The 26,457-nt window shown below is 45.0% G+C and overlaps 8 protein-coding genes across 8 annotated transcripts; 2 read left to right on the top strand and 6 right to left on the bottom strand.

Moving 5' to 3' along the window:
• Positions 1-2,776: 2,776 nt before the first annotated feature.
• SERLADRAFT_340626 (uncharacterized protein) lies at positions 2,777-3,043 on the top strand (the record flags this gene model as incomplete). The annotated part of the gene is made up of 1 exon (XM_007323022.1): positions 2,777-3,043. A coding segment is annotated over one exon (267 nt), but the record flags the coding sequence as incomplete, so codon positions are not given.
• A 4,122-nt stretch (positions 3,044-7,165) lies between these two features.
• On the bottom strand, positions 7,166-7,606 carry SERLADRAFT_400591 (uncharacterized protein; the record flags this gene model as incomplete). The annotated part of the gene is made up of 3 exons (XM_007323021.1): positions 7,166-7,274; positions 7,311-7,426; positions 7,556-7,606. The coding sequence occupies 3 exons, from the start codon at positions 7,604-7,606 to the stop codon at positions 7,166-7,168; spliced, it is 276 nt and encodes a 91-aa protein (XP_007323083.1).
• A 6,367-nt stretch (positions 7,607-13,973) lies between these two features.
• SERLADRAFT_373737 (uncharacterized protein) lies at positions 13,974-14,766 on the top strand (the record flags this gene model as incomplete). Its single annotated transcript, XM_007323020.1, has 4 exons — positions 13,974-14,062; positions 14,146-14,230; positions 14,280-14,607; positions 14,642-14,766. 4 exons carry the CDS (start codon positions 13,974-13,976, stop codon positions 14,764-14,766), a joined length of 627 nt encoding a protein of 208 aa, XP_007323082.1.
• Positions 14,767-15,120: 354 nt separating this feature from the next.
• On the bottom strand, positions 15,121-17,206 carry SERLADRAFT_418033 (uncharacterized protein; the record flags this gene model as incomplete). The annotated part of the gene is made up of 4 exons (XM_007323019.1): positions 15,121-15,897; positions 15,951-16,131; positions 16,185-16,838; positions 16,923-17,206. 4 exons carry the CDS (start codon positions 17,001-17,003, stop codon positions 15,284-15,286), a joined length of 1,530 nt encoding a protein of 509 aa, XP_007323081.1.
• A 561-nt stretch (positions 17,207-17,767) lies between these two features.
• On the bottom strand, positions 17,768-18,669 carry SERLADRAFT_477801 (uncharacterized protein; the record flags this gene model as incomplete). Its single annotated transcript, XM_007323018.1, has 3 exons — positions 17,768-18,034; positions 18,093-18,175; positions 18,238-18,669. The coding sequence occupies 3 exons, from the start codon at positions 18,617-18,619 to the stop codon at positions 17,927-17,929; spliced, it is 573 nt and encodes a 190-aa protein (XP_007323080.1).
• A 358-nt stretch (positions 18,670-19,027) lies between these two features.
• Positions 19,028-20,167, bottom strand: SERLADRAFT_477797 (uncharacterized protein; the record flags this gene model as incomplete). Its single annotated transcript, XM_007323017.1, has 6 exons — positions 19,028-19,243; positions 19,299-19,432; positions 19,501-19,552; positions 19,602-19,805; positions 19,868-20,000; positions 20,059-20,167. 3 exons carry the CDS (start codon positions 20,081-20,083, stop codon positions 19,610-19,612), a joined length of 354 nt encoding a protein of 117 aa, XP_007323079.1.
• A 252-nt stretch (positions 20,168-20,419) lies between these two features.
• On the bottom strand, positions 20,420-21,532 carry SERLADRAFT_477794 (uncharacterized protein; the record flags this gene model as incomplete). The annotated part of the gene is made up of 4 exons (XM_007323016.1): positions 20,420-20,835; positions 20,889-20,951; positions 21,027-21,272; positions 21,341-21,532. The coding sequence occupies 4 exons, from the start codon at positions 21,447-21,449 to the stop codon at positions 20,615-20,617; spliced, it is 639 nt and encodes a 212-aa protein (XP_007323078.1).
• Positions 21,533-21,958: 426 nt separating this feature from the next.
• SERLADRAFT_442465 (uncharacterized protein) lies at positions 21,959-25,094 on the bottom strand (the record flags this gene model as incomplete). The annotated part of the gene is made up of 11 exons (XM_007323015.1): positions 21,959-22,344; positions 22,401-22,786; positions 22,834-23,031; positions 23,094-23,489; positions 23,549-23,891; positions 23,944-24,012; positions 24,078-24,197; positions 24,253-24,584; positions 24,638-24,672; positions 24,723-24,810; positions 24,877-25,094. 11 exons carry the CDS (start codon positions 25,092-25,094, stop codon positions 21,959-21,961), a joined length of 2,571 nt encoding a protein of 856 aa, XP_007323077.1.
• Positions 25,095-26,457: the final 1,363 nt, after the last annotated feature.

Genomic DNA, 26,457 nt, shown 5'->3' with positions numbered 1-26,457 from the left:
CTAACTACAGTTCTCATCATCAACACCGCCGGGGCTTTGCTGATATCAGCAGTGGCACATGGTGGTCAACGGATCAGCGACAGAAGCAGATAGAGAGTGGTGACATCAGATATGGTGGGGGAGCAAAGAAGATGAGGAGGAGGGTGGAGGTGACAAAGAGGTGAACTAAAATGGGGATCCAGAAGCAACCATCAGGTGAAAATAAAAAAGAGAGCAAGGGTCCCATGGTGGGACTGAGTAAAGAGAAAAGTAAGGGAGAACGACAAAAGCAAGGGTGCAATGTGTAGCCAGTGGCGACGTGAAAATTTGCCAAAATGCCAAGATGCCGAAAGTACCAAATGGAAAAACAAAGGTGAGCGCGACTAAATTGCCTAATAGAGGTGGTGCTGATCAGCCACAAGTTTGAAAAATGCAATATTAATTACTATTCCACATGGCACTGTGCCTGTGTGGCGCAAAGGCGAGTCTTTTTGAATATTTGCTTCATTCTTGACACCTGTCCATGCTACCAATCAACTTTGGTGCATGACAACGGTCAAAGAGACACTGGGCACAACAATGTGGACAATGAAGATGTAAGCTAAGGGTACAGGGTATATACTACATGCAGAATCAGAGGTTATGCTGTGTTGTCCATGCTGAGGCTTTGGGAATCTTTGAGGGTTGAAGTCTACCAGGATATTTGGGGCTGGTATCCAAAACAAAGGGGACAGTGGTCTTAAATGCCACGTGCAAGTGTCAGAACTGTGGCCTCTTTGGAGTTGCAGAGCTGCAGAGTATGGGGACAGGGTGACAGAGTAATGGAGGACAAGGTGGGGAATTGGCTTAGCTTGTGTGCTAGGCCCTTCTGCGGGCCTTGGTCCTGTGAGGAATCGATTTTTCTTATCGCATTCCCGTCATGTCGTGGTTAGCAGACTCAATCCCTGTCACTGTTACGATCTCTATTGGATATTTAAGGACTACTCATTTTTTTTTACTCATCGGTTATACCATCGGACCGATGACTCATTTCCTTCACGTACACTTCCGTTCCTCTCGCATTCACAGTACCTATTATAGTACTTAGTCCTTAACAGACGGACCTGCCCTAGATAGGACCTAACTCCTATCACCGATTCCTTTCCATTATAAATACCATGTAACAGCAGTAGTATTCTCCAATACAATTCTACGCAGTTTACGCTTACAAAGCTAGACTTCTAAGATCAGACTTCTATTCAGAAGAAGACCAACTCCCGTTGGAAAACCTCCACTCAGAACTATGTTCTCGAACTTGTCTTCGGATAAGTCTTTTTACAAACCTCGACGGACCCTCAGACTTTGTTAAGCACTTTGTGCGTAACAAAAGAATTGTATTCCTAACCAGAAGTCCCACCTATTTAGGTTTGGGAAGAAAAAGTCGACAAGACGTTGCAACGACCAACAACCAGATCCCAGAGAGCAAGAGGAAGCTCAGATAACCCACAAACAGCAACCCCACCGACATCATCCGGACAAGAAAGGATAGCAGCACCACCTCCCTTTCCCCAACCAGACGTAACCCGACTCTACACCAGAGAACAAGCAGACACTTTCTACGAAGCCAGAACACGTTGGCTACAGTACTACGCAGGAAGCCACCCACAGCTACTGCCCACAACACAACATGATCCCCCAGTAACCGTAGAAACATCTACGACGAGAACGACTTTGAAGAGTTTGCAGCAGGCGGCGACCCGGTACCACCTCCCACTCCACAGATACTCCCTGCCGCACCTGCTCTATCCCATATCCCACCACCACACACCATGTCTAACGCTGCAGCCCCCAAACCCACGATGATCGGGAAAATTGATGACTTTGATGGAACCCCAGATAAAGCCCAAAGGTGGATATCGTCCACCGATCTACACTTTGATATCAACAACACCATCTACAACACCGACAAGAAAAAGGTATATGTGGCCCTCAGCTACATGAAGGATGGCAACGCCGCCTCATGGAGCGAAGCCAAGATGACCGAATACAAAGAGAAGAATGCCTACCCCACATGGGCAGACTTCATGAAAACCTTCACAGCCAGTTTCAGAACGGCAAACATCAAAGGAATGGCCTCGGCCACCTTGATGAAAATGAAGATAGAACAAGGAGAAAATGCAGTAGCATTTAACTCAAGGTTCATGCTAGATGCTGGGAAAAGCGGCATCAACAACGAAGCCATGATCATGGTCTATCAAAAGGCTATCCGGCCACCCCTCCTTCGTGGGGCACTCACTGGAAAGGAACAACTCACCATCGAAGACTGGATGAGCACAGTAGCGAACCTAGACGCTAACTGGATCAGTGCCAACACTATCTCGGAAGGAGCGTGGGGCGCCAGAAACAGAGAAAGACTGAACGACAGAAACCGCAAAAGTGGACCATCCACCAGCACCAGAAGATTAACCAAAGACGAAGAAGAATCAAGGAGAAAAGAGGGAAGATGCTTCATATGTAACGAGAAAGGACACATAGGAAGGAATTGTAGGAACAAAGGAAAGACTTCCAAAAGAAAGGTACGTCAAACCAAAACGGAAGATGACACCAAAACAGTGGTAGAAGAAGACAGGGTCCAAAACATCATGAGAATGTGGAGAGAGTTAGGAGAAGATCAACGAACAGAGGCAATGAAAGAATTGGAAGATGAGGGTTTTTAAAACAACGGACTACCCCGATGTTAGTACTGTCGAAAATGGCAACTGTAACAATAGCAACAATCAATGCCAACTCTTTATGAATCGATTGCTCGTTGAAACAGAAAACCATCGGAACCAAAGCCCTGATAGATTCAGGAGCTACAGACAACTTCATGGACACCAAATTCGCCATCAGACACCGACTCCCCCTCCAAAAACTCCCAACTCCTATAACATGTAAAAATGTTGACGGAACCACGAACAAAAACGGAAAAATTACGCATTGCACCTATCAGAGGATAGATGCAGCAGGACAAAATAGGTTCACAAAGTTCCTATTGACCGGACTAGACGGAGAAGACGTATTACTGGGATTTCCCTGGTTACGAAAAGTCAATCCCGTCATTAACTGGAAAGACAAGGAATTACCAAACTCGGACAAACACTCCATCAGGATGAACCAAACAACCACGGAAACGAAAATCAGGACAACCGCAGTAAACGAAGACATGTATGAAACCATTCATAGATACGTATCCAACCAAACACCCTATCCTCGAACCACAATTTGATTAAAGGTCAACTCGGCAATGGAACACGCGCAAATACATGGAGAAAAGAAGGAGCATAACCTCCCGAATGAATATAAAGGGTATTCGGATATCTTTGACAAAAAGAAGTCGGAAAGACTCCCCAAGCGACGGGAATATGATCATGCAATCAACATGAAACCAGAATTTGTACCAACAGATTGCAAGTTATACCCATTGGCACCAAAAGAAGATGAAGCATTAACAGAGTTCTTAACGGAAAACTACAGAAAGGGATACATCAGGCCGAGCAAGTCGCCACAGGTGTCCCCTTTCTTCTTCATCGGCAAGAAGGATGGATCACTCCGACCGTGCCAAGATTACAGAAAACTGAACGCATATACCGTGAAAGACCCCTATCCACTACCCCTGATACCCGACCTCATCGAAAAATTGAAAGGAGCCACCATCTTTACGAAACTAGATCTACGTTGGGGATACAACAATGTAAGGATAAAAGAAGGAGATGAATGGAAAGCTGCGTTTAAAACCAGCAAGGGAGTGTTCGAACCAACGGTCATGTTTTTCGGCATGTGCAATTCACCGGCAACATTCCAAAGGCTGATGAACGACAAATTCAAAGACTACATCGATGAAGGTTGGATGATCATATACATGGATGACATCCTCATCTTTGACACGAACATTGAAAGACTCCGAATCCGAACGAAACAGGTTCTACAAAGACTACGCGATAACGACCTATTCCTAAAACTAGAAAAATGCACCTTCGAAGCGGAAACCATTGAATACTTAGGAATGATTGTTTCCCACAATCAGATATCGATGGATCCAGCCAAACTCGCTGGGATCCGCGATTGGCCAATCCCGAAAGACACCAAAGGCGTAAGGAAGTTCTTAGGTTAGGGAAACTTCTACAGGAAGTTTATCGGTCATTACTCTGACCTTGCCAGACCCTTGAATGCCTTACTAGAAAAGGATAGGAAGTGGAACTGGACCCAAACTGAAGACGACACTTTCAAATTGATGAAACAAAAATTCCTCGAATCCCCCGTAACACAAATTCCCGACTCCTCAAAACCGTCAAGGATTGCTGCAGACGCCAGCAAACACGCCACAGGAGCTGTATTAATGCAACCCGATGACCAAGGACAATGGCACCCATGTGCATTTTTCTCCAAAACTCTATCCCCGCTGAAAAGAACTACCAGATCTACGACAAAGAGTTATTAGCGGTAATGAGAGCTTTAAAAGAGTGGAAACACTTACTTTTGGGAAGGCCCCACACGATCCAAATCCTGACAGATCACAAGAACCTGACATACTGGCAAGAAGCCAGGAAACTCACACCGCGACAAAGAAGATGGCAGCTGGAACTGTCACAATACAATTACACCTTGGAGCACGTACCAGGAACCCACATGGTGGTACCCGACGCACTCTCAAGAAGACCTGATTTATACGTTGAAACAGAAGGAGACGACAATGACACGCCAATGATACCCACCTCAGCATTCCTGTATCACACACGAACGATTAAAAACACAGTCGAGCAAGCCATGCTCACAAACGATAATTATCCAGGAAGAACGAAGAAAAACGATTGGAGAAAAGAAGAAGGACAGTTCTTTTATCAAAATAAATTACTGATTGACAAAGTAGAAGAACAAAAGACGATCATCAAAGATCACCACGATTCCCTGTCCACAGGACACCCAGGTAGGCTCAAAACCTACCAGTTGATCAAAAAGGCCTATTGGTGGCCAGGAATGATGAAACAAGTGGAAGAATACGTAAAAGGATGCGCAACTTGTCAACAAGCAAAAGTAAACACGCATCCCACCACCGTACCATTAATCCCAAACCAGACCCCAAAAACCACTGAACCGATGAAGTACCTATCCGTAGACTTCATAACTGATTTACCAGAATCTTCAGGATACGACAGTATAATGGTCGTGGTAGACCAAGGACTTAGTAAGGGGGTAATCCTCTCACCTTGTCATAAAACCATTGACGCACTCAAAACCGCACAAATCTTTCACGATTCCATCTTCAAACGATTTGGATTGCACGATAAACTCATATCCAACAGGGGACCACAGTTCGCCTCTGAAGTATCCAGAGAACTCCACAAACTCCTGAACATTGAAACCGCACTCTCCTCTGCGTACCATCCCCAGACGGATGGACAAACAGAACGATCCAATCAAGAACTGGAGATCTACCTCCGCATATTTTGCCAGAACCAACCACACAGCTGGGCAAAATACCTTACTACCGCCGAATTCTGTCACAACCAAAGACCACACTCCACAAACAACCAATCACCATTCTACCTCCTCATGGGATATGAACCCCGAGGAATCCCGACTAAACACAGATCCACGAATATCCCATCAGTGGAAAAACGATTATCCAAACTGCTTAGGGCAAGGGAAAACGCCCTAAAAGCACACGAACTCGCGAGAAGCAAGATGATGAAACGAAACAACGGAAAGTTCACGCAATTCTCTGAAGGACAAAAGGTGTGGTTAGAGAACACCAACCTGCGAGAAAAAGCCACCGAATACAAGAAGTTCAACATGAAACGCATTGGACCTTTCCGCATCCAAGAAAAGATTTCCCCGGTGAACTACTGACTATCCCTGCCTCCCCATTGGAGGATACACAATGTTTTCCACGCATCCCTTCTCACACCATATACGGAAACCAACACTCATGGCCCGAACTTTATCCGACCACCACCTGACCTGGTCAACGAAGAAGAGGAATACGAAGTAGAAAGTATTCTTAGACACAAACCCTGGAAACGCGGGCACCGCTACCTGATTAAATGGTGCCATTACCCTCATTCCGAAAACTCATGGGAACCGGAAGAACATTTAACCAATGCTGCGGAGATATTGGAAGCCTATAAGAAGGACCACAAGCTGCGTTGAAGAGACAATCACCCCACTACCAACAACCCTCTGTCTCTCAACACAAAACATGTCTACTTCTAACTCCACCGGCTTCCCTATCACCACCTACTTGATACCCGGCCACGCCAACTTGCTAGCCGACGAACGAGTGTCTTTTGCCCGTGGGCAACGACACAACCAAGCCGACATCACTGACGCCATAGAATTAATGTCAGCAAAAGACACCTATACCTATTTCTTTTATGAGACCAAAAAACACTGCCCCCATGCGTATCACACTCTTTCTTCCATGCATACCTTCCTTGCCATAGACCTCATAGCTGACGAACTCCTAAAAGCCATAGACTCAATACATTCGTTGGAAAGCGAGCATTCGCAGCTCAACAGTCAGGACTTGAGTATCTGTCGGGCACTCCGGATGGAAAAGTTAGTTTTGGAATCTATGGAACGACGCTTGAGGATGAGCTCCTCAAATGGGCAGATGGACTTGGCAAAGGAATATTTGGAATCAGGTGGGAGGACATTGCTAAACAAAGCTCGCACGCGGATAGAGCGAAACGGTTGTACGAGTACTCCTCCACCCGGTTTGTCCCTCCGGTCCCTGTCACACCCAGACCAGACCAGTGTTACCCCGGAGTATTAAGAACAAAGCTTGAAGGAAGTGTCTAGCCACTTGCTGAGAGCAATCAGGGACTGGAACTAGAGTCCAATGTGAGTAACTTTATTATTAGAGAGTATGACAGGTATACAGTACCTAGAGTCCAATGTGAGTAACTAGAGAATAGGAAGCATTGGACTCTGCAGTACTGTCCGAAGTTTTGTAAACGAAAGGAATGAAAATATATAGGTAGCACAAAGGTGCAGAATCACCAAAACTAACACGGAGCGCACTTACCACATCATCACCCGTTGACCTACACCCATCCTGTCGGAGGAAAAATATATTCCCACCGTCCCAACCAGCCCAATCTCACAAGAGTCAAGCCACTCCAGTCCCCGTTCCATTGGGTCGAACCCAAAACCACCGTCTCCCCCATCATCTCCACCTCGACCAGTGCCAAACACCCAAACCCGTCACCTGACGAACCGACGAGGAGCCCGACGCGGCCGGCAAGAGGTGATACTCCAGATCCCCGCCGCCAGAACTCCATCAAAACGGCAGTCTCGTATGTTGAAGGGACAGAAAGACAGTCCGCCTGGCGCAATGCACAGGCCTGAGACTGACTCTCCCTCTAACCCAATCAACGTAGATGATGACGCAGCCATGATTGATCAGTTGTATGCAGGAATGTACGACCTGGGAGATGACGATCCAACCACTCCCCAATCCGACACCTCATCCAACACCCGACAAAGATACCATGAAGGCATTCGTAACAACGCTCCATACTGCCAAAACTGCGGTTGGAGCGATCATCGCACATACTATTGCAAAGCCTACTATTGCCCCGACTGTGACCGTTGTGCACCGGGACATAGTTTCAATTGGTGTCCCATCCGCAGGGAAGACGAGGATAGGATTCTGATGGAAGGATTACATGGAGATGTCAGCTACAATGACAGTTACAATATGGACAGCAAAGGTACCGAATTTCGGTGAAACTCGGAGCAAGTAAGGGGGTAATGTTACAATCTCTATTGGACATTTAAGGACTACTCATTTCTTTTTACTCATCGGTTATACCATCGGACCGATGACTCATTTCCTTCACGTACACTTCCGTTCCTCTCGCATTCACAGTACCTATTATAGTACTTAGTCCTCAACAGACGGACCTGCCCTAGATAGGACCTAACTCCTATCACCGATTCCTTTCCATTATAAATACCATGTAACAGCAGTAGTATTCTCCAATACAATTCTACGCAGTTTACGCTTACAAAGCTAGACTTCTAAGATCAGACTTCTATTCAGAAGAAGACCAACTCCCGTTGGAAAACCTCCACTCAGAACTATGTTCTCGAACTTGTCTTCGGATAAGTCTTTTTACAAACCTTGACGAACCCTCAGACTTTGTTAAGCACTTCGTGCGTAACAGTCACTCCTCTTGCTCTTGGACTAGAGATTACAGCAGGTGTTTTATTACTTTTATCCTTTTTCTTCTTATTTTCTATTCACACTCACGTCCTATCATACCTACAACGAAGGAGACTTGTTGTAGACCCTCGAGAAGATATCCAAATGACATAGCAACGATCCAGTGCTATGTCTGGGAATACTTCGGAGGAATATTGATAAGCGAAGAAGGTTGTGAGTCAGCGCCTTCTCATGGGCTTACTGATACAGCCAATCGCACATCCCTTACCAATACGCTTTCTCATATGATTAGTAAATACGATAGATCGGACCACCTTCTCCTTTTTTTCTTATTGGTTAGCTAGCTGGTCAGACCACTTTCTTAGTTCTTCCCTTTCTCGGTCTGACCATCACCGTTCACTATATAAAAAAGTACATACTCGATGTACTATTCTCTAGTTCAATATTAGTTTGGATTTGCGCTTATACCGATACTCTTCATCCTCATACCCTGATTCATTGCCTTCCAGCAAGGACTTGACCAGGCGTTGTGCTTTGTTATATAGCTTCATATTTGTTGCCTGACAGGTCCCTAACTCAACAGAAAATGGACGGAGGGGAGTAGAGGATGAAAGGGGAGCAGAGTAAAGATCCTTTGGAGAAGGATCAGAAGGACTTAGAAAAGGACTGGTAAAAAGGCGAGGGAATCTAATTGATATTTGAACTGCAGGAATGGAGTATAGGAGCTACAACTTATATACTATTGGAGGAGTAGGAGCTTATAAGGAGTAACTTGTAATGTAGGTACAGAGTTCCTTGCCGATCATTATCTAGCGAGAGGGGAATGTATGTGCAAGGAGTGTATTATAAGGTCTAACTACAGAGTCCATGAGGAATACTAGAATGTGCAAGGAAAAATGTATGGCGGACTAGAAGTTCAGTGCAGAAGTATTGGAGCAGACAACCAGAGTACCATGTGGAAATGGGGTGCAGAGTTGTGCCAACCAGCAGACCATGAGGAATGTAATCCTGAGTATTCCAATGGTTTGGGAGTTTCAGACTCAGAGAATATCTCCTTTGGAGATGCTGGAGTTCTGTCTACCAGTACAGAAATGATAGTAAGTCATGTTGTGTCAGTTATTTTGCTTAGTTTTGCTTGCGTGGTTTTTTGTGGCACCTGACAGTTGCAGCAAAGCTGCAACGGGTGCAACTTGTTAATGCTGGTGTTGGGAGAACCTAGGTTTTGAGCCTCACTATAGTGGTCAAAGCACTTGAGCATCCACTATAGTTATGTGAGGAATCAATTTTTCTCATCACATCCCATCATGTTGTGGTTATCCAACTCATTCCCTGTCACTCCTCTCACCCTTGGACTAGAGATCACAGCCAGTATCTTATTACTCTTACCTTTTTTCTTCTTATTTTCCATTTATACTCACATTCTGTTGTACTTACGACGAAGGAGAACTGTTGCAGACCCTGGAGAAGATATCCAGATGGCATAGCAATAATTCAGTGCTATGTCCAGGAATACTTCAGAGAGATATTAATCAGCAATATAGGCTATGACTCAGTGCCTTCTCATGGGCTTACTGATATAGCCAATTGTACATCTTTTACCAAGACTCTCTCTCACGCAATTAGTAAATACAATAAATCAGACCACTTCCCCTTTTTCTTATTGGTTAATCATTCAGTTAGGCCACTCTTGTACTTTGCTCTTTTTTTGGCCTGACTGCTACTATTCAGTATGTAAGGAGTAGATATTCCATGTATTGTTCTTTAGTTCAATATTAGTTTGGATTTGCACCTATACCAATACTCTTCAGCTCTCATACTCTGATCCACCACCTTTTATCAAGGACTTGGCCAGGCATTGATTGTTGTTATATAGCTTCATATTCGTTGCCTGACAAGTTAGGCTTGTTTGTTGGGAGACCCAGGTGATGTGTAGGTGCAGTTCATGATTGTAATACTGTATGTGTCCAGGTTTTTCTCATTAAAGACAAAGGTGTTTCATCATTATAAGTCAAGAATCCTCATGCTTGCCCAAACGTAGAAATCCACATGCATAAAAGAAATACAAAATTTGCAACAACCAAGAGTTAGTTACTCTGGCGCACAACTAGAACAAACTATAAAGGTAGTGATGAGGGAGTGGTTACCCTTTAGGTAGGACCGAGTTAGTTGTGGGTAAACAACAGGAGGATTTGTTGAGGAGTCTCCTGGATCTATTGAGGTATATATACTACTACAGGTTGTTTGTACATGTTGTACTATACAGTTGATAAAGCAGTGGCTGATGATGTCAGAGGGCGCAGCCTGTGTGACCAGCTCCACTGCATGAGAGACTTGTAGCTAAAATGAGAATAAAGGCAGTGTAGCACGAGAAGGTGGAGTTTGAACAAAATGGAAAGTGCCGCATGGCACGATGTGTGAAAACTACAGTATAAAGTTAAAGAGGAGAATGAAAATCAAAGGTCCAAAAATTGTGTATCGTAACAAAATTTAGCCTGAGAACAGTATTTTGAGCATCACCCTTCCTTGCCTCCCTAATTTCACTTACAGTATGCATGAACTGGGAAGTGCTTTTCTAACCAAACACATGTCACAAAGTACTCAGAAAAAAACAGGATGCTCATAGTATGCACGCAATAGAATCAAGACAAGATAAAGGAGTTGGTTTTACTCAAAATAGGTGTGCTGCAGTCTTCGAGAGTAAAGAAGTGTGCTGAGGGTGAGTCCTGTTCTGAAAGACCTTAAGGACAGGAAATACTTTCTCACAGAGGGCTCAAGGCAAGACTAGATGTGCCTATTACTTACCACCACGGGCAGGACCGGATAATGGACATACTTGCTGGAGCACAATTTTGTCAGGCAACAAATACGAAGCTATATAACAATAATGGATATCTGATCAAGTCCCTGAAGAGGGCGGTGAATCAGAGTACTGAGGTTGAAGAGTATCGGTATAAGCGTGAATCCAAACTAATATTGAACTAAGGAATAATACATCAAGTATGTACTTCCTTATATAGTGAACAGCGATGGTCAGACCAAAAAAGGGAAGAGTTAAGAAGGTGGTCTGACCAGCCAACTAACCAATAAGAAAAAAAAGTAAAAAGTGGTCCAAACTATCGTATTTACTAATTGTGTGCAAAAGAGTATTGGTAAGAGGTATACAATTGGCCGTATCTGTTACAATTGACATACCAGCACCTACTTACGCTTCACTTTTTGTACTTTTACTTTTTTTTTCCAAGTCACATGACTGATCATGTGATCATTTACTTTACTTTACATTTTCGGACTTTTCATAGTCACATGACCAGTCATGTGACACAACACCTGACCAGTGTCTAGACTCATCATGTGACTGGTCACATGCTAGACATCGGACTTTAAACTTTATTTACAACTATACAGTACCTCATGTATTTTAGTATATATACTGAAGCAATACATAGGGAGGGACTCAGTGAGTCCTCCTGTTGTCTAGCACAACTAACTTGTTGAAACCTAAGGGGTGATCCCTTCCTTCTCTCTTCTCTCTTTTGCTTGTCTGAGTTGTGCGCCAGAATAAGAAACTCTTGGTTGTTACAGTATCAGTAAGCCCATGAGAAGGCACTGATTCATAGCTTACCTCGCTTATCTATATTCCTCCGAAGTATTCCCAGACATAGCATTGAATCATTGCTATGTCATCTGGATATCTTCTTGAGGGTCTACCATAGTTCTCCTTCATTGTAAATACGATAGGATGTGAGTATGAATGGAAAATAAAAAGAAAAAGGATAAAAATAATAGAATGCCGACCGTGATTTCTAGTCCAAGAGCGAGGGGAGTGACAGGGAATGAATCGGATAACTGTCAGGCAACAAATACAAAGCTATATAACAAAGCACAATGCCTGGTCAAGTCCTTGCTGGAAGGCGGTGAATCAGGGTATGAGAATGAAGAGTATCGGTATAAGCGCAAATCCAAACTAATATTGAACTAGAGAACAATACATCGAGTATGTACCTCTTTATATAGTGAACGGCGATGGTCAGACCGAGAAAGGGAAGAACTGAGAAAGTGGTCTGACCAGCTAGCTAACCAATAAGAAAAAGGAGAAGGTGGTCCGATCTATCGTATTTACTAGTCGTATGAGAAAATGTATTGGTAAGGGATGTGTGATTGGCTGTATCAGTAAGCCCATGAGAAGGTGCTGACTCACAACCTTCTTCGCTTATCAATATTCCTCCGAAGTATTCCCAGACATAGCACTGGATTGTGGCTATGTCATCTGGATATCTTCTTGAGGGTCGACAACAAGTCTACCTCGTTGTAGGTACGATAGAACGTGAGTGTGAAGAGAGAATAAGAAGAAAAATGATAAAAGTAATAAGACACCTGCTGTAATCTCTAGTCCAAGGGCAAGAGGAGTGACGGGGATCGAGTCTGCTAACCACGACATGACGGGAATGCGATAAGAAAAATCGATTCCTCACAATAACCACAACATGATAGGAATGCAATAAGAAAAATCGATTCCTCACAGATTTGCACAAAAACACTAAAATTCCAGCCACTAAGAAGCCACTGAGGTGACCTGGATGGATTACTTCAGATATTATTAAAATACAATTTGTGATAGCTCAACTAACTTGTTTACTATTTTTTTGAGTAATGGCTGAGATGATTTGGTTCTCATTTGGGGCTTCATGTGACTGGTTCTTTACTGGTTCTTTGAAAACTATGTTTGTATTAGTCTGCATTCAATGTCTGCTCCTATCAAAGGCCTGGCATGGCTTGCAGCCCTATGATGAGCCTAGAGACAGAGGATCATTTTGCCGCTTTTGCAGAGGGCATAGTGGACATACTTTCATGGAAAAATACTTTGCAGGTGCGGACTGGGATCGATCTATTGCCGACCAATCACTACTTCCAGATCCCAAAGTGGGGTCTCTACAAGGTTGCCGTCTTACTCCATCATTGTCAGTCCATTTGTGGCCGTGTTACCCAGGTTTATTCTTTTGAAAAGGTCGATGATGCGGAAAAGTTATTCGATGATACTCTCAGTAATGTCATAAACTTTCCAACCATACCAACCTCCGCTATTCAATGCCACATCTCCATCTTACGCCCGCACACTGAAGGCATCGCACCCTCTTATAATCAAATCTCTAACGGTTCAAATATTGGGAAGCGGTCACGCGACAATGTCAATGAAACCGAAAGCAGCAAACGTCGGAAGCCACACTCTGATGTCCAAGCAGCACAAGGTAGGCAGGATTGGGAATTATGGAAGCTTGACTGGCAGACCATGAATTGCAACAAAGATTTCTCCTCTCTCCCTGCTTACCATCCTCTATCTGTCAGAGCTCAAGAATATTTCTGCACCACCTTTTATGGATGCATGGCCTTTGCATGACCACGACGAGATTGAAGTTTTCCGTAGCACTGAAGACATGATGGGAATGCCTAGTGCTTACGCCCAGTACACAGTTCAACAAGGAAAAGAGGGGGCGTGGATAGTGAATGCAAATGAATGTTCACTTCGGACGATTTGCAGTATATATCCAAGGCGCCGAAAGATACGCAATTGAAGGAAATGGAGGAGAGAACAAGCTCCAGACAATCTGAAAAGGTAAAACACAAGTGCGACGTGAATATGGAGAAGACAACACACAAGTGGTCGATATCAAAGACAAAGTGCGGCAAACTCCAGACGGCCGTGGGCCCGTACCATTTCTTACAAGGCGTGTTTCATGGAATGATAAGTAAGTGTATTTCCTTTCAAGTACCTATCAGGACTGATGCTCCGTTTCCAGCTCACCACAATATGTATTTGGATGGATGGCTGCACCGCAATGTCAATGACAATGATGTTCTATTGTTGCCAACGCCTGAAATGCAAGAGCCTATAACACGGTAAATCTTTGCAAATTGATAATGAACTAAATGTGGTAATCATCTTAACTATTCTAGGATCAATTTCACCCTAAGCTTGACAGAGTGTGTGGGTATAATCTAATCTCTGACGGTGGCCAAGCAATCCAATGGCGACAACTAGATCACAAGCCCAGGACACATCATTCGGTAAGTGACTCGTCTCCAGGTCTGTTATTTAGTCTTAAAATCACTTCAGGGAACACCCCTTTACATGTCTAGGGAACTAGTGAACACGTGGTTTCATGGGAAACCCGTGCTTCATACAGTTGCGGATGACTTGGAATCTTTCCTTTGGGTCATATTATGCGGGTTGTTGAGTATCCGCGACGAGCGTAAAAGTTTAACGTTCGATGAGAGATCATGGCTTCATGAACTACGGACTGCAGGTGGTCCTCACAAGAGTGATGTGATCAAAAGTTGGACGCTATCGATGCTGGAGGAGAATCTCATAAGTAAAGATTTATCCCCTATTTTGAAGGTTTTCGTACCCTTTGTAACAGAAATCCTGCCCGTTATTAAAGAGGGTCTGTGGGCTGTTCGGAATTAAGCTCATCCCAGACAGCTTGGTTGAATCTCTAACAACGCTCGGCGATAAATTATACAAGCTGTGGTTTAAAGCTTTCCTAGATGCACTGCCATTGTTGCCCAAGACCTGGGACGAAGTCTTCAAAGACCCGATTTAACTATGGTTAATGCAGTAATCACCCCCTCGGAGACACTTAAACACTTAAGTACGTCTTGTCCTACGTATCTTCAGTTGGTGCTCTCCTTACCATCATTTCCAGAATCCCACAACTATCCTGTACATATCAATATGCATGTACTTATGCCTCTCCATAAACGGAAGGAGGGTCTGTTGCGTCACTAGTACTAGTCACAAGAGTAGTTACACAACCCACCTTGGGCTTGTTCATTTCATCCTGTTATGCAACTCACTGATCTGTCCTCCTGATTAAAAATATATTTATGTAGCTATATCATATTCATATGAATTTTTTTCAGATGGAACAGTTCGGCTTTTACTGGGATGCCAAAACTAGCATGATAACAACTGTAGATTTTACATATAAGAAAGAAACTATCTGCATATGTTTAAACATCTTGTCCGAGTACAATGTATCAACCACCTGCTGGCTGCCGGTCTACCCTCCTTCAACAGAAGTCACCTTCAATTGAAGTCTGATCTTGATGAACCCATGCTCAAGGCCGCCATTCACTCAGCCACACATCTCGAGGGCCTGGTAGCAAGCTTTTCCCTCTCCTGATGAACTGGCCGTACCCCATCTGCCCCACAACCTGACCATGGCTGAATACAACCTTTCCACGGATGATAGTGTACCGCGGCCAATTCTTAAACTCGATACCTTCAAACGGCGTATAGTCAATCGCATGATGAAGCATCTCATTTGTCAACTTGAAGGGCTCAAACATCTCCTGCGGATACCAGATGGTGAGATCGGCATCAAAGCCAGGACCAATAGCTCCCTTCTTCTTGAGTCCATACAGCTTAGCAGGGTTGGTTGCCGTGACTTCCACAAACTTCTGGGGGGTGATACGCCCACTGAGGACACCGCCCGAGAAGAGAAGCGGTAGACGTGTCTCGACGCCGGGAAGACCATTGGGGATGTAGCGGAATTTTCCGTAGGGCAGGTTGCCGTGCTGTAGGCCGCGTTGCTTGCCGTTAGGATGAGCCCACTTGGTAGGGGCATGATCAGACGAGAAAGTCGTAAAGGTTCCATTTTTAATACCAGCCCATATTGCATCTTGGTCGACTTTGTTCTCTCGGAGGGGAGGAGAACAAACACATTTTGCCCCTGATTTCATGGTGTCAGAAACGAGAATCGTAGACGAAAATATCGTAACTGACCTTCGAAATCGCCCTTGCGCATGCTATCAGCGAGGAGGAATAGATACTGTGGGCATGTTTCTCCGTAGATAGGCAGGAGGCGAGTCTGCGCGTCGCGAATATGCTTCGTTGCATGACCACTCGAGACATGTACCAGAAGTATAGGCGTGTCCATCAGCTCAGCCAGGCTGATCACGCGATTCTTGGAACCACATCAGATTCCCTACAAAGAAGATGGTGACAAAGCTGACTTACCGTAGCTTCGCTTTCAACGATAGGAGGTCGAGAGGTGCCGTGATGATGAGGGTTTGTCATCAGTTTCTTCTCCAGATGCTCAGTCATCCAGTCGATGATATCAGCATTCTCTGCATGGACCATGGTCGTAATACCCAGTTTTCTCGCCGAGTACATCACATCCAGAATCTGATAGTCACGCAGCTTCATGGGTTTGTATGTCATATAGAGTTTCACGCTAGTAATCCCATATTCCTCCACCATCTTCGGGAAATCATGCTCCACGATATGTTCAGTTGGATTGGTCACGATAACATGAAACGCATAGTCACAGTAAGACTGGCCTTTCGCCAGCTTGTGGTACTCCTCAATGACAGGCACAAGACTCTCGTCTTTCTTCATCTGCGATGCAAATGTGATGACGGTGGTGGTACCACCAGCAACGGCACTGCGAGTCCCAGTGTCGTACGTATCCGCGACGTAGTTTGGTAAATCGGGGATTAACCCATCACTAATGACCGTATGATCCACGTCGTCGACGGCGGCTTCGTACAGCTGGGATAGGTGCACATGCGTATCGACCCCTCCAGGTGTGACATATGCACCTTCGGCGTCAATTTCCTGGACACCTGCTGCAGCGATGAGACGTGGTCCAACGGCTGTGATCGTTCCGTCCTGATAAGCAGTAAATGACCGACATTCGTTTAGTGGTCGTCGATAGAGACATCAACTGGAGGTAAGTCTACGACACAAACACACCTTTATGCCTATGTCACAACACTCCCATATGTCTGATGCGGTGACTACAGTGCCATTACGAACTATAACATCGAAATCCATGATGAATAGACAAGTGTCGGACTGAATCCCAACGCAGACTGTTCGAAACGAACCCGCATGATATCTGGGATGCAAAAGATATAACCGAGTCTCTTATCTATGACGTGACAAATGTCAAGCCATCTCTACTTCCAGAAGATAGCAATGAGTCTCGTGCCAGTATCGAGTCCCATATAATGAAAGTTCTTAGGATAAGGAACCTAGTTCCAAATATTGATCAGCCAAGTTGATTGAATATGATGCCAGCTGACCCTCACCTACATAGTTTGAGAGTGTAGCATCCTCCCTCAGTGCGCTCTGAGTCGATACTTCACCGTCCCAGGGAATCATGTCAGACCAATATCAAACTTGATTGGATGCACAAATGCTCTGTATTTCCAGTTGGAAAAGACGTACTCACTTTACCGTGACCGCCTGATGGCCGCCTTAGCTCTGTGGGCTACTCTCACACGACTGGAGAGTTGAGTTGAGTTAGTGGGAAAACCATGTGCATGTGATGATAATGAAATAATGTTTTCGAATAATCTCTTTATCATGGACATGAGAACACTTGAGTCTGCTGATGACTATATGATTCGCAAGATAGCGACTCGTGGGCTGATTCGCCTATGATAGGTAAGAAGACAGACGTAGAATTGTTGAGAAACAAATACGGTCGTCGCTGAGTTGGATGAACACTACGCGGCGCATTCCGAGCACTGTAAAACGGAATTCCCACACAAGGTCTAAGTTAGAATGAATGAGCTCAAGGTGAAGTCTCCTATCAAACAATTTATGGTGTGCAAGAAAAGTTCCGAGTAAATTTGTGAAATAACATAATACAGTGGTTCCATCCATCGTATAAAGCTATGGCTACAACACCAGCGCATGCCAGAATGGATTAATTATCGAGTAAATAAACGTCACTGCGATTTAAATATCGTTTAATCGTGGGCAGTCCTGCCCATTGTTTGTGCTGCATCTTTCCCAGAAGTCTCCCGCACCTCTCCCTTGTCGTGCATAGCAGGCTTATTCATGTATTTGCCCATGACCTGAAGAATAAAATCATTCGTGAGTATTTTCGAAAGATCCGTCCTAAAGCCAACTCACCTTCTGAGTCTTTCCGACGATTTTGTCACTCATTGTGGCATGGCCTTGCGTTGAATCATCTTGCCCACCTACGGCTACCCCACCTAGTAATGTTACAATGTTTATCAGGTGTCTGTGATTGTTTAGAAAATATGAATATATTTACCTGCGCTGGAAGGCTGCACGTCCGGCTGCCGGTCGCTATCCAAAGCAGACTTCCCCTGCGAGCTTTTCTGCTGGTTGTATGAGATATGAGATGCTCCACCCGCACCAGTCCCTACTGCAGGAGAGCCCATAGTGGCACGTGTAGAATCGGGAGAGTCGTACCCTCCAGTGCTCCGCTGAGAAAGCGCGTCTGAAGGTGTAGAAGATTCGTGGATGGCAGAGCTGGGTGTACGCTCGATATTTGCGGGAGTGTAGTCCTGCGCAGAGGTTGCATTGCGTGCACCCGAGCCAGGAAGAGGTTCAGAGGAGTCATGAATGTGATGCGTGGGCCTGGTAGCGTTGAGACCAGCGTTGTTAGCGTTAGATTGAGAGTCGAAAGACATGGTTAAGAATGTATGGATGTTCAGTTGAGTTGGGTTATGAATTGGGTTATGAAATTGAAAACATTGATCGAAAACCCACTACTCTTATATCTCTTGCTGGTAGCTCGTGACGTACGTCATGATGCGTTCATCGAGTTGTCCAAGTTGCAAATGAAGTGCTGATGTCATCGGTGGAATATTGGTGCCAAGTGCAAGTACAACACCACGCTATGACGAGTGCGACATGGTGTTTGGACAGTGCCTCGCGGGGTTTGAATTGATACCGCTGGAGCGGTGGAATGTTTTCAGCAGTACCATATTCGAGTTGACGGACATACAACAATTAGTGGGTCTCGTATCACTTGCATACAGGCACAAGATCATATACAGCTACAGTATTCGCGTGATCTTTGCTATTCACATATTCTATAGAACGAAGATACGTTGAAGGTGCAGCACATTCAGGTATAAGAGAACAGCCATACCATCTGTATAGTTTATAGTCCAAATATGACGGGACGACAATCGCAGCAACGCGCTAACCGTTATCGCAAACCAAACACTACGCCATGGCGGCGAGCCCATTCGTGTTAGAAACTTACACGTGCCTGGCTTCAAGTCTAATAATATAAACGTCCAAGTTTTCTGGCGCACAAAATAATTCAGTTTCTCATCGCCATTGCATAGCATGGGTACAAACCTACTATGACATGGAACTGCGGCAGGTCCTACAATAGCACATCGTCGTGCTGTCCTAACTTAAGAAACCTGAACTGCGGAGTAAACGTACAATTTCGCTACATATAGAACGAGATATCTGATTCAAAATAATACCTATAAAGAAATACAATTTTGTCATTATGCAATGTAAAGTTCGAGGTATCATTGAAAGATATACTTACAATGTCCTGAAATAACTGAAATAAATACGCCGAGCGACGTAAGGCAATATTCCTACAGATCTAAGAACGAAATCATATTGCACAGGAACATTATTACTTACAAATCACCTCACTCGCTGGGAATCGGTGGTAGCTCTCTCTCCGTTTCTCTTCTTGCCATTGGATGCTGCCCCGGCTTCGGCACCAACGGCTCATCGATGCTCCCTACATCTTCGTCATAATCATCCTCCAAAAACTCAGCAGCAGATGGCCCATCGTCTTGCGATAGCCTAATAGCCCCTTCTTGTCTCGACCACGTCTTGAGCCTGCGGCATCACACATCCCGCCTAAGTAACTAGGTCTGGAACCGAATGGGCACACGACTTACTGGTGAGAAACCACGCGGCGAAGGTTGTTTGCTTGCCTCCATAGGAGGAACAAGATGCAGAGAGTGCAAAAAGTGAACAGAAGAACTAGCGGAAAGTTGCCCAACGGCTGAGGCTTGTTGCCTTCGCTAGGTACTATGAATGGTATCAACCAGCTTTCAGATCAAGACACTTTGAGTCATTTGCCGCTAACCTCCAGGAGAGTTTGTTGGTGCCATTGTAACTGTAAAGTGATCTGAAACTCCCGCTCTTTGCCACGATGGGAATATAAACGGTATGACGAAGTTCACAAAGAAGTTGTCAGAAGTAACGGAATTGCCGCCTCGGAGGGGCGTGTAACGACCTATAGTTCCCACGTTAAAGTTCCCACGGTCTGCCTTATAAGACTCATTTTACAGTATTATGTTTCTTTGATTCTTCCACAATCAAAAACGCCAATGATGAGAAACGACGGTGCAGAGAGATGAGCGCGACCCTTGTTGATTCGTCGACGATGGGTCGGCGTTGACATCGCCCGTTCGGCATCACTCTCCTTGTTACATATGTAAAGGGACGGGCTGTTGTACACTCTGATGGCGCCCATTTATGGTCTTGCTTTTCTATTTTTTTTTCTACCAAAAAAAACAAGTTATACTCTGTTAAAACATGAATGAAGTTCAAGTCGTCGTGATATCTGTCGTAAAAAAAATATGTCCATGATAAAGATCATCTCTTTCATAAACATACTTCAACGTCATCGACTCGGCATTTCACCAGTTTAGTCTGTGTGTCGGGCATTGATACCCAAATGGATTGTTGAATAAATAAAGCTGGTGGTAGTCTTCAGCGTCGTACCACGGACCAGCCTCCTTGATTTCTGTCACGATCTTCGTTCCTTTGGGCGTGAAGTGCTTGGCCTGAACTTCCTCAGTAACACGCTTTGCGATCTCGAGTTGCTCCTGAGAGTGGAAGAATATCGCTGACCGGTACTCTGCAGGGGTAATTAGAACGTAGTCCATATAAATGGACAGTATGTTTACTCACGAGTACCAGTATCCGCTCCCTGGCTGTTCGCGGTCGTTGGATCATGGGTACGGTAAAAGAACTCTGCCAAGATGGACCAATGTCAATTATTCAAACCGTCTAATCCCACATAGAATTTTGAATAACACCATGACTAACCTACTAGTTCATCGTACGAAACAATACTGGGGTCGAACTCGATTCTCAGGGACTCGGCATGGTTAGTGCTGCCTGTACACACTTCACGGTAGGACGGGTTCGTCGAAGTGTCCTTTCCACCGGTATATCCCACAGCGGTCTTGAGAATGCCCTTCTTCTGAGCAGGCGGGTAGTGTTTGAGGAAAATATGTTCAACGCCCCAGAAACACCCTGCGGCGAATGTTGCAATCTCAGGCTCGTTAGATGCTATCGAAAACCTGTCAGCGCTTCTCATGATGTGGTGCCAAGATTAGAATGGCCGGACGGGAACTCACCTGAAGTCATAGCCGTCCGATATTGAGAGGGGTCAACGCCTCGACGAGAAAGACCTGAAGATGCAGCGGAAAAGAAAGAAAGACGAAGCTGATTAAGACGACCTAGCATGAATGTCCCGAAGTAACTTATATAACTTTTAGTACGGCAGCCTTGTGGTGACAATCACTGACTGATGTGCAAGTGCAATGCTCGCGTCATACCGAGTATGATACGATACTCATCACATGATGGCCGGAATCTAAAACGCAATCTGACAAACCTATTGAGCAATAATGGCCTGACAAATCCATATCTCAATGTTGGCGGATTACTGATACGAACATAATGCATTCGGTGATAGAATCATACTGTTTGAAGACGAGAAGAACACTAACGTACATTGATGACATTGATACATGCAGCAATACCGTGACATACCTCCCAGGTCCCTCAAATCAGAGACTTGGCAGATGTGTGAATCTGGACGTAAAAAAAACACCAAGAAGACCCGCCCAACACGCGGCACGAATTACATGAAAGAAAAAAATCCTACGACGGCACAGCCGTTGACCAAGAATGCATAATCTACACTTGCAAGAGAGGAAGGAGGAGAAGGTCAAACAAGAGTAGAAAGGCGTTTACATATGAAAGGCTCCCATAACCCGCTCGGTGAGCGTAGATCTCGACGACGATCTCGTCAACGGGATCGGAGTCTCTGTCAGCGTCGGAGAAGTGAAGTCACTGACGTCCCTGTATGATGAGGACGGCGACACGGGAGAGCTGGTAGAATCGGTGGATATAAAAAGCTTCTCCAGCCTATCCTTCGCCGCTTCCAAGCGCGTCTTTCTCTGTGTAAGATCTTGACGACGCCGCTTGAGCTCAGGTGCCTCCTCCAGGAATTTCAAGCATGACTCCGTGCTGACGTCCATGAGATGCAAAGCAACCTCGAGGGACGCCCCAAATGCACGGACGAACTTATCATCGATAATTTGAGGAACAACATCCGAAAACCGTTTATAGGCAACTACGGTCACATAATATTCAGTTTTTACTACCAAGCACCTAAAAAATATAAATCACCTTGGAAATATGCTCGCACTTCGGCCATGATCTCCAGAGCCGGGTCCATGTTATCGTTGGGAAGTAACTTGCCAAGGTCAATAGGCTGACGACCTGTGATTCCGAGCTCATCCAATGCTGTGATTATTGCATGAACCTTGGCCCCGAATGGCGTTTGCAGCATAAGGGGTTCTCCCATTCTTGCACAATCGAGTAACTTTTCAAGAATGGTGTCCTGTTGGAGGGACTCACGGAAGAGAGATTTATAACGTGTCAGGTATTTTTCGCGACAAGTGTAGAAGAATGGCTCGTTCTGAGTGTAGTGCTCGCATTCCATTTCGAATTGCGCATCAAGTCGCCTTTTGGAGGATACTACACATTTGTGTATCTGTTGCTGTATCACAGCACTGAACGAAATAAGTACAAGCAACAATTCACATCGAATGACACCTACTTGACCTGATCTAGCATACCTCCATGCGTGTAGTTGGCGAAATGCTCGCGAAGTGTCATGTTTACATGAGCGGTCAAAATGTCCTCGACGGTCTCGAAACAGTCGCTCATGAGTCCATTCCAATGGTTCGTAAACTCTTTGATAAGTGTTTCGCGAACAGAATACGGGTAATTTCCTGGTAGCTCACGAGTCCGAGAGCTAAAGACAAAGATAAGAGGGAAGATATCAGCATCACTAGCGGCAGATAGCAACCAGCATACCGTCGAGCAAGATCCATGACCTGATCAACGTGCATGAGAGTACCCTTCCCGTCCTCTGCATCGTCTTGAGACGCCATCTGAGTCATCCCATCAAGAACACCTTGAGGTAGGTGCCCAATAGATGTCATTTTCCAAGGTCGAAATCGCGGAACAGTTCGATGTACTTCCAAGCGGAAGGTCTGATACGTGCCATTTATGGCGTACATAAGACTTGGGTAACTTTGGTCAAAGGTTGGAGGCAGTCCTTTCACGTGCTCCGAGATTTTCTTTGCAAAGTCACAAAGAATCTTGATAACCTCTCCCCGAGGATCATCGGTGTGCCGTTGCGGCATCTGGCGAAGCTCATTCTTCACTTCGTGGAGGGAATGAGCGATACCAAGTTGGATTGAAGGAAGCCTAAAGAGCGATGTTTCGATAAGTCGCAAGCTGAGATGGATATTGGTGGCTTGACTTACTGTTGTTCCACTAGATTCGATAGAATGGTGCTTAGGTTTTCGGACAGCTGAGAAGACCCTAGACGTTGTTGGTATCGAGGGCTAAGCGATTTCCAAGGTTCCTTGGTGCTAAAGAATTGCCGTTCGATATGAAGGGCGTCAGTCCTGGAGAGACCTCCCCTAACGCTACTCCTGCGAAGTTCTTGCTGTGACGGCTGTCTGACAGCAAACCAACCATTTCTCAGGGGGATACTTTTATTCTTCAGTATATCTATCCATTTAGCAGCGTTTTCATCGTATTCGTTAGCCAATTGCGACATATCATCCTCTGGATCGTCAATTTTGTCGACCTTTGTTAGAACACCTGGATGGAAATTTCAATTACAGTTATCTTGAAATTCAATACCAATCCGTACCAACAGTCCTTTCCCTCAAAACAGGATCATTGAGAATAAGACGAGCAGCGCCTTGATTCTCAAAATCAGCTATAAAGGCGAGTCGAGAACAACTATCAGAAAGAAAAAAATGTATCACTACTTTAAGTACTTACTTTCACAGGATACGACAAGAAGAATTATGCAATTTTCTCTTTCAATGTATCTTCGCGCCAAATTTTCCACCAGTGATATATCTCCTACGTCTGAACCATCTGGCACATTTGCGATAATTCCTTCGAGGAATATATCAGAGTCAGTGCGCAGTACAACGCATAATAAAATACTAACCTGGTAGATCGTAAAAGTAGAGGTCAGGTACCTCAGGACCTTTGACATGGATGCACACACAATCTTCAGAGAATGTCAAAGCTCTTCCGTTGATTTGGGCATTATTAATGTTCGAATCGCTGAAGAAATTACGGTAGTCGACGTTGGGATTAAGTATCGCAGCTTGTGCGCGACGTAAAGCCTGCTCGACTTGATTTACGTTGGTCAGTACGTCTCCAAATCGTACTTCTGTAGGCTCCTGGAGAATATTTCCCTGAGCATCTCTATGAACTCGGATGCTAAGTTGACAGGACCAGGTGGGGAAGTTTTGCAGGCGACATTCCATAGGACATCTAATTGTGCCACTGAGACAGGGGTTCCGAGTAGGCTAGCATCATGAATTTACCTGGTGCATGTGCCGGCATTCCTGGGTAGTTTTATCTGGAAATAATGGTTAAAATACACATCCTGGCCCTAAAAAATCGTCGTACCCCACTTATAAGCTCAAGTAGTGTGCTCTTCCCGACACTCTGGGAGCCGAGAACCACAATCTGCGGGAGTTCCACTTCACTTTGAATGCTACATGGCATAATCCAATGAACCCGTCAATTCCAATAGGCCATGCAAGATGAATATAACTCGAACCCTGAACTATGGAATGAATTAAGGATCTCCAATAATTCGCGACGCTTCCTAGCATAGCCCTCCAAACTCGGGCTCCCCGCCACTTGGATGCGCGGCGGCTCCTCGAAACCGGGATGAGGGGTGACGGGTGTGCCAGGGGTGAGAGGTGTACCAGAGGTACGAGGCGGCGTGCCACCACGAGGCAATGTGCCAGTGCGAGTTGTACGAATGGACGTCATGATGTAAGGTTAACTGAGGGGAAATGAGCTAACTCGATGTCCTTTGAAGAGAAACCAGTTCTGTAACCCCGCTATATAAACAGCCCACCTACCATTTTAAGAAGGTGGAGGGAGGGCTATAAGGAAAGGGTTTTAGGACATGAGGATAAAGCCTGTAGCTTGGTGATGGGCGCTATTGTTTTTCTCTAGCGCACAAGGTTCTTTAGCTAAGGTTAGCATAGAAGATGACATTGGTGTGCACAAACACCTTATCGTTGCATATAGATGAATTCGGGTTAAATGAAGAAGCCGCGCCAGAGTTACTGAGTTCCACGATGGGAGGGGAGTTGACTTTTACATGGAGCCACAAAGTACTTTCATTCGAGATATCACAATCAATACCCAGAGACGTGGGCTATAAAAGGCCTATATTGATTCCGTAGCAGGTCCAGACATAAAATGAAATCAAGAGGTCGAAGCAAACCCTTGATTCTGCATTCCTAGGGAAGGATAGGGCTTCCCAGATTGCACAGCGGTGCCAAATTTTACTTTTGGCAAATCTTAAAGCCGCGTAGAAAGGAGGAGTGGCGTGAAAAAAGAGGTGGAAGGACATCCGTAATGCTGATGGCAAGGTTGTATCCTAGAACTCCTAGCATTTTGCGTTTACCATGCTTGATGTGCCAGCCGATGCCCTGCATATACAGTGTGGATAGTCGGTTGATCAGTGCGCATCTAGATAACCTCATTTATAGGCAACCTCATATATATTAATCTTGCGAAATACTCGCAACGTATTTCGAGAAGTCGCGTTAGGAAACCGCAGAACTTGATAGATCAAGGCTACAATGAGACAAAGGAAGACATACTGTAAATTCAAGCGAATGCAAATGTAACACACACTCACATTTTTATGGCAAACCGCGGCGTATGCTTTTCGGTAATTTGGTGAGAAATATCGATCGTAGAATGCCTCGGGGTTACGACGTGTTGTGGCCAGCCATAACTGAAAAAGCTAATACGCGTGCACTACACGACTTATGAAATCTTGCAGAACTCCACGATGCCACATGGTCCGTTCTAGAAGTGTTTAGGGGTATACAAGGCAAAAACGTGTGATACTGCTATGAAAAGCAAGAGCTCTGTGTGTCAAGAGCATTCGAGTTCAGGCGATTGGCTCGGAAGCTTGAGGATTTATTGCACAGATGTGGATTGAACACTGAAACTGTAAAACCACAAGGGTCATTTTTTCAACGTTGCAAGCGTTGCAAGCACATGATGACTCAAGCTATCGAGACTCGGAGAGGATTCAAGTTGAGATTCGGACTCCGGATTGGTCAGTATGTCACAGTCACCAGAGCTTATTATTGTTTGTCCATGTTAGGAT

This window comes from Serpula lacrymans (genome assembly GCF_000218685.1).
Source record: "Serpula lacrymans var. lacrymans S7.9 unplaced genomic scaffold SERLAscaffold_14, whole genome shotgun sequence".
NCBI lineage: Eukaryota > Fungi > Basidiomycota > Agaricomycetes > Boletales > Serpulaceae > Serpula > Serpula lacrymans.
This window is presented reverse-complemented; position numbering and strand designations above follow the sequence as displayed.